General features: G+C 41.1%; 3 protein-coding genes across 5 annotated transcripts; 1 reads left to right on the plus strand and 2 right to left on the minus strand.

Annotated features, from left to right (window-relative positions):
* Positions 1-6: 6 nt before the first annotated feature.
* Positions 7-1,861, minus strand: LOC110859390 (ADP-ribosylation factor-like protein 16). The gene is made up of 3 exons (XM_022108338.2): positions 1,467-1,861; positions 1,330-1,401; positions 7-1,268 (listed from the first exon to the last, which is right to left on the minus strand). Exons 1-3 carry the CDS (start codon positions 1,734-1,736, stop codon positions 1,002-1,004), a joined length of 609 nt encoding a protein of 202 aa, XP_021964030.1. The 5' UTR covers positions 1,737-1,861; the 3' UTR covers positions 7-1,001.
* A 99-nt stretch (positions 1,862-1,960) lies between these two features.
* LOC110859218 lies at positions 1,961-5,488 on the plus strand. Of its 3 annotated transcripts, none has more exons than XM_035859395.1 (6): positions 1,961-2,105; positions 2,241-2,718; positions 2,781-4,060; positions 4,154-4,289; positions 4,420-4,461; positions 4,705-5,488. In XM_035859395.1, the coding sequence occupies exons 2-6, from the start codon at positions 2,598-2,600 to the stop codon at positions 4,860-4,862; spliced, it is 1,737 nt and encodes a 578-aa protein (XP_035715288.1). In that variant the 5' UTR covers positions 1,961-2,105; positions 2,241-2,597; the 3' UTR covers positions 4,863-5,488. The 3 variants fall into 3 exon arrangements, with proteins under 3 accessions (XP_035715288.1, XP_035715289.1, XP_035715290.1); XM_035859396.1 differs by having other exon boundaries at positions 2,064-2,718; positions 4,705-4,862; positions 4,934-5,488; XM_035859397.1 differs by lacking the exon at positions 4,420-4,461 and having other exon boundaries at positions 2,064-2,718.
* Positions 5,269-6,998, minus strand: LOC110859219 (transmembrane emp24 domain-containing protein bai). The gene is made up of 6 exons (XM_022108105.2): positions 6,854-6,998; positions 6,358-6,605; positions 6,258-6,285; positions 6,028-6,120; positions 5,885-5,955; positions 5,269-5,807 (listed from the first exon to the last, which is right to left on the minus strand). Exons 2-6 carry the CDS (start codon positions 6,559-6,561, stop codon positions 5,559-5,561), a joined length of 645 nt encoding a protein of 214 aa, XP_021963797.1. The 5' UTR covers positions 6,562-6,605; positions 6,854-6,998; the 3' UTR covers positions 5,269-5,558.
* Between the last annotated feature and the right edge of the window lie 14 nt (positions 6,999-7,012).

The raw sequence follows: 7,012 nt of genomic DNA on the forward strand, positions 1-7,012 counted from the left end.
CGAGTGTATATGTACATATAGCAATTTGCAAGGTTTTCGTTTATTATCACTTCTGGAAATTTGTTACAAATAATTGCTTATTTAAGCTATCAGTGTGCATGGTATCCTGGAGAAAGTTACAAGTTTCTTGGTTTATCAAAAATTACTTGAAGATGAATGAAATCAATCGTGATGATAATTGGCAATGGACACAATTACTTGACATAAAGTATCAAATAATCTTGAAGTCCGTCTCGCACCCTAATTTCTGATAACGCTGCTTCGTACGTCAAATAGTGTGATTGTATAAAGATGTCGTCAAATGGTGATGGTGGTGAAAGTGATAAAAGTTTCCTATACCGCCTTCTCCTCTGGCAGACGTTACGGATGAGGTAGAAATCAAAACGTTAAATCTTGAACGATGTAAATAACTCGCGCCTATAGCGTGCTTCCGGAGGATGCTAACTAATATTAAATATATTCAGAGATCGGGACCAGGCTGGGTGGCAAACAGGATGCGAACCTCGCTGTGTAGATAACTTGGAGGCTCCTCCCTCCCAGCCAGTCCCCCCTCGTCATCAGCAAACCTGCGCCTGTGGAGATCACCGCGACGACGATGCCGGCGCCAAAGAAAAAAGTGCTTCACGCCGCACCGACCGTGATGCAATTTTTTTTAGAGCGTTGCCATCATCTCAAGATCCGTCCAGAGATCTTTCCTCGGTCATCCTCTGGATTGGCTGCATCCTGGTCACTCTGGTCTCAATCTATGTTTCTTACGCTGCTTGTCAACCACTCTTAAAGTCGTGGGCGAGAATGAGTATACCCACAAGCACAAAAATCCCTACCAACCCTTGTGACGATGAAGTGTTGGATGGATTTACACTGTAATCAGGTCGCTTTTATGACAAAATTGTGAATAAATCTGTACTTTTGTGAAATATGTAGAACCCCAATTTTAACAACTTGACAACTATTCCAATTCAATACCCAAGTATTACGTAATCCATCCGTGGTGCATCTCTTCAGCCATTGTCACTTCTCGCCGCGGCCTTGATAGTGTTGGCCGCTTTCTTGACTCTGGGCCAGTTGAGTAAGAGCCATCTTCGCACGTCCTCCAGCCCATCGCCCGTCGTTGCGCTCACTTCCAGGAGCGACACGCGCCTACCACTCTGCGCCAGAATGGTGTCCAGCCTCATCATGAACTTGAGGTAGTTGAGGTTCTTCCGATTTGTGAGGTCCATTTTGGTAAGGAGGATGAGCACCTTGGCCCCCACTAGCTTCTCGTGCGACTGGAAGGTTAAATAATTATCAAGTTGGTCACAAGAACAAGCGAAATTCTTTGATACATACCAACAATTCCATGAGGAGAACGGTTGAAATGGACACTTGGAAAAGGTTGGAGGAGTCGATGACGTACATAATCTGCGACAGGATAGTCATTACTGCTCAATAGTTAATAATTACACAGGTAAGCTAATGTGTCATACGAGTTTGTCTGGAGCAAAATATGAGGGCCAGAGGGGGGCCATGGCGCCTCCAATTTCTTGGATGGAGAGAAAGTCCTTGTCCTCACCACCCCGAGAGGAGGAAGACGTCGCACCGGACCCCTCCGCCACGGGTTTTTTGGGGACACGGATGATGTTGGAGCCTACGGTTTCGACGGTGGAGGTCCCCTCGTTGACCGAGGTGGACTGCAGGCGCTTGAGGAGCAGGGTTTTCCCAGACCCGGTGGGTCCGAGGCAGAGGCAGGCCGCCATTTTACCTTTTGATTTAACCACACCCCCACCCGACTCGCAAACAAGATTCACAAAATGCAAGTGTTGTACAAGCTTAGGAGGAGATCGTTTGTGGTGGCAACGAGAACACGTTGCTGGGTTTGGGGGTTGGGTCGGATTGGGAAAGTTGAGAATTCGGTTAGTCCGGAGAATGCAGAAAATGAAACCCTACGAAATAATGTGAAGTGCATGATATGATTCAATTTGCATATTACACTTATCATAATTCTGCACTGACTACTCAAAAATTGCATTATTATACGAAAAGGAGTGTGTGGTGCGAAGGAGAGTGAAAGTGTGTAGCATAATTGGGCTCATCATCATCCAGGTGAAGGGAATCAGCTTGAGCAGGTGTTTGAGTTGTTCATTGTTCTACTTTACCACACTGTTAAAAATTAATACATTTTACTTATTTATTTTAATTCCAATTTAATTTATGTGCAATCAAGTTAATATTTAATTCCTTCATTAAATTGGTAATTTCAGCTCGAAATTCTTATTCGTATGCCACCAAGTAGAACAAGCGGGATCAGGTTACTTTGTCTTTATCCATTCCAAATTCTATTAATTGTGTCTAGTGCACACAAAATTCACAAAAATACCCAATTTATTTTATAAAAGTACAACGAAATTATAAAGTAATGAAGTGCGCAAAAACGTATTAAGAGATATTTTATTAGAATTACGAAGGAGGAACTACCAACTAACGTTCTCCATAATTTCAAATTAACAAGTACACTAGGCTGTATAACTTTTTGATTACAAATTAAATGGTGAGGATAGATAAAAGCGTATCCCAAACTTAAATTTTATCCTCTTGGTGGGGTGGACGATCTATTTGGAATGTCGTCATTTCCGTCAATCAGCTCCCAAGAGCCTCCCCCACTCGATTCAACATCGGAAGAGGAAGACAGCGAAGAATTTCGAACTCCAGCAGGCCTGAAATTAGACCTCTTGACCAGTGGTACCGTAACGACACAATATTCATTGAGTAAACTGTCCTTATAATTGTTGTTTGTACTGCAGGTGAGCCTTCACCGTTATCCACGCCGAGAAAATCTCCAAAAAAGAACAGGACAGAGTCCTCTTTGGCAGAGAGGTTTGAAGAAAATGGACATATAATAGGAGAGGACGACCACGACCTGGTCTCCACCAAGAACAGTATTTCGAATGGCCATGTCTACAGCAACGAGGGATCTGCTAATGAAAACGCAAGTGTCGATGACGACGACGACTTTGAAGATTGTCTAAACGAGGACGTGGTTAGTATTACCGCTAGTAAAATTGACCCGTCATCAGCACCACACACGGACGGAGTAATCACGAAATCTGAACAATTACAAAGTGCTGTGGGAGTTGGTGACAATTTTGAAGAGGAGGAGGAGGAACGCAATAGTAGTGGTAGTAGTAGCGACATACCATCGGCAGTTGAAGAACATATTGCAGATAAAGCTGCTAGTGATAACTCAAAGTGCAGTGAGAAGGACTCCAGCCGTGACGGAGACGTGTTTCAAGACTTTGCCGTATCAGGTGCTGGTATATCACTAGAAGAGCACATTGAGCCGAAAACATTATCACAACAAGAGGAGGAGGATGGAGGAGGATTTGACGATTTTGCAGCATTTCAAGCTTGTGACAATATGGAGTCCGCTTCAACTGTGGAGGAAGATAGTGGTATGTCGCCGTCTATGAAAACTTCCTACATTGGTTCCCACTCCCTTCAGGAAACAACAACGATGACGGCAGATGTCGAAGAAGAGGAAGGAGACGACGACGATTTTGGAGACTTTTCTAGCAACAGTTTCCAATCTAGTGAAGCTGCAACAATGGTGGCGGATAGTTCTTCACCTACAAAACCTTCCAACAACCATCACCCCCCAGACTCTGGAGTAATAAGGATGAGTAGTGTTGACTCGGAGGATTTTGCTAATTTCACAGACATGCCTTTCACAACGTCAGCAGCATACCATACCAACTTGATGAGTCCTCGGTCTTCTGCAGATTTCACTGCTGCATTAGAATCTAAGTTCGATGCCTTGATTAGAACCGTCATTCCAAAACCCAGCCCTGACGAAGAAGAAGAAGAAGTAGTAGAACAAGACGATGTTGATCGTACTAAACCCCCACAACCATCAAAAATGGAGCAACCCTTTATCCTGATTGAGAAAGAGCTGTCCGACACGAAGGACTACTGTTGGGGACACACTATTGATTTCGAAGATAGTCGATCCCTTCTGCATAAATGGGTCAACAGCTCTTGTCAACAGAAATTGTATGGCAGCCTTAAAATCGATACGAGCACAATCGTAAGTTTTAGCACCAATGCAAAACATCACCTACACGTGTACAAGTGTGTAAAAAATAAATATCTATGTATGATTTGTGTGTGTTTTTGATAGGTGTATACTGAGAAATGGGGTGCAATTGAAGTTCCCCGTTTTGCAGCTAGCATGGTGGAAACGCCACTCCTTCAGCCCCAAGTGGTCAAGATGACCGAGTCACCGGAACGAAGAAATTCCTCTTCGTCAAGAGAAGGTGAGAATTTGGACAATCAATAATTGTTACAATTTATTGTTGTATCATTATTATGGTCCAAGGGAAGAATGTGTTTTGTGAATGAATACTGGTTGAATTTTTACGGTAATTTCTGTGTGCATACATGCAGCACTTCTATGGGATGATTACTGCACTAGCATTTACACAAATTGTAAGAAAATGAATCGTATTTAATATTGTTGACGTTTCTTATTAAACAATAGTTGATAGTACAAAAGCAAGAGAACTATGCAAAATTGTATGCTCAATTTTACCTACATAGTTCTCCTGACTGTTGTGGTATTTAGTGCATGGCAGCATGAGTATTACTCAAAATGAATCAATTGTATCAATCAATTGTACTACTCACTCAACTCAAGTATAGTAATCCAATTTTTGCCTCTTTCCTTTCCAGACAATCCTGTGGTAGTTCCGAACGGCAAACCGCTCAGCATTGAAGCTCAACAAATTATCCAAAAGATTCCAGATATTTCCTACATGACGTCAAAAACGTTAGTGTTTCCGCAAGTAGCAGCCTCGTCGTCGTCCTCCTCCTCCAATTCCTTCTTATAGGTATATTATTATTTAAAGTAGATATGATACGTAAAGTTTGAATGACAGCAAATGGTAAATGTTTTATGTAGACGCGGGTCGACTAGTCATTTATCTATCATGAGTATCATGTTATCATTAGCTAACACGCGTTTGTTGAAGAACAGGTCAGAATGTGAAATAGAAAGAACCAATAGAACAAACAGAGTATACACATTCCCAAGTGACGCAATACTAATAATAACGAACGAACGAAAACTCATCAGTTCATTTTAAATAATACCCATACTTAATTTAAAACTAACCTGTTGTTAAAGGTTGTGATTGTGATAATGCCAAATAAATCTATACGCGAGTGATAATATTATAAAAGATCGAACTATGTATGCTGCGAGTAAGTGAATAAAGAAACGCAGCTCTTTATCTCTACACAAACAAACAGCCTTTCTCTCACAAATTTATTCACACACACCACACACACGAATCTCACACTAAGGTAAATAATAATATAATTATACAAACGGTTAACTTTCATACAATAATTTTGTTTTTCCTTTGGACTGTAAAATGCTTAGAAATTCAATATCCTTATTATCATGACAAAAGTACTCTTTGTTTTTGGGATAAATGCTGATTGATAAAGGTTACACACACATATATAAAAAACAGATTTTTCTATCAGGACAGCTGGACTTGGATTAATTGAGTAAAACGTCTTCACTCGATGAGCTTCTTCTGTTTGAAATACTGTCTGAGATAGAGCACCTGCCAAGTCGCCAAACCTAAGAGACAGAGCATGGAAAATATGGAAAAGTAGAGGACTCGAGAGTTGGTGGACTCGTTTGTATCACGCATCTCCTCCTCCCGAGCTTTCATATAGCCAAAATCCTCGACGATGGACTGCGACAAATCCTCCAAGCGTTTCAACTCCAGTTCCAATGGCTTCAACTTTGCGGCTTCGTCAAACTGGAAAGATACATTGAAATTTTATATTTCTCACATATCTTTAATCGAACAATTTATTATCAAAATTTTGTTCGAACCCCTTCGTAATTCTTTGCTTCAACTCCGTGTTTCGTGCTGAGATAAACCTCCTGTGGAAAACCGTGTTGGCCTGAAATAGAAAATTAACCTTCATGAAGGATGAAGTTCAAAATAATTGAAAAGATTTTGGTATGCACCATACCGTGTGGGACTTTGGAGATGAAACAAATCTCGTAAACTTCATACTCGTCTGTCGTGAAAGTAAATCTCCCTTTTTCGGCATGGTCTTTTTTCGCTGCAAACATTAATTCATACAATTTTATTTTTAATAAGGTTCCGCAAACGGACAAGGCCAAAATGTATCACGATAACACGTCTTGTTGAGATAAACTAAATATACGTAAGTAAATGTGAAAGTGTAAATGTGCTTGCCTAGAAATCCTCCTTTGGAGTCCACCACCTATAGTTGTACACCACATTGTTAATTGTAATCTAATGATATGGTGAACTATTACGAGCGGATATTACGTACATGAAGATCCACCACTTGTCCAGCCACTTCAGAAATCTCATAGTCTCCCGAGACCAACACGTCCTTGTGGACCTCCTCTCGCAAGCATTTTTGTGCATTTGGCTGGAGTTGGAACATGAGGGAGGATCCCGTGTAGGCGGATAAGGCCAACATCAGGCTCAAGTGAAGCCAAACTTCAGCACTACTCGACCACCGCGACTTCATTTTTTATAAGTATAGTAAAGAAGAACGCGGATATGTGAGCACAACTGGAATTTATAACAGACCAAACTCAATTACTCATATTTACTCAGTAATGCAGCGGGTAGCAATTATTTTTTTTGTAGAGTACAAAAAACAACCAGTAGAAAGTGAAAACCTGTAGCTGATTTTTAACAACAAAACCAGCTGGCATTCTTTTAACTATTTTTTAACTAGAGTCACACAAAAGTGGAGAGATAAAATAAGGATTAATTAGGGGATGATATCGACGATAAGTAAAATGATATGTTCTTACCGGGCGAGTTCCAGATTTGCGACGACAAGGATGAAACAAACTGGAACTGGGCGAACTGTGTGAATTGACGTGACCACGAAGATTTATTTCAGGATTGACGAGTTTGAAGTTGGGCCGTCAAGTTCCACATCACCACCAAAGACCAACTTCCCCCAGTCA

Source organism: Folsomia candida, unplaced genomic scaffold (assembly GCF_002217175.1).
Source record: "Folsomia candida strain VU population unplaced genomic scaffold, ASM221717v1 Fcan01_Sc025, whole genome shotgun sequence".
Classification (NCBI taxonomy): Eukaryota; Metazoa; Arthropoda; class Collembola; order Entomobryomorpha; family Isotomidae; genus Folsomia; species Folsomia candida.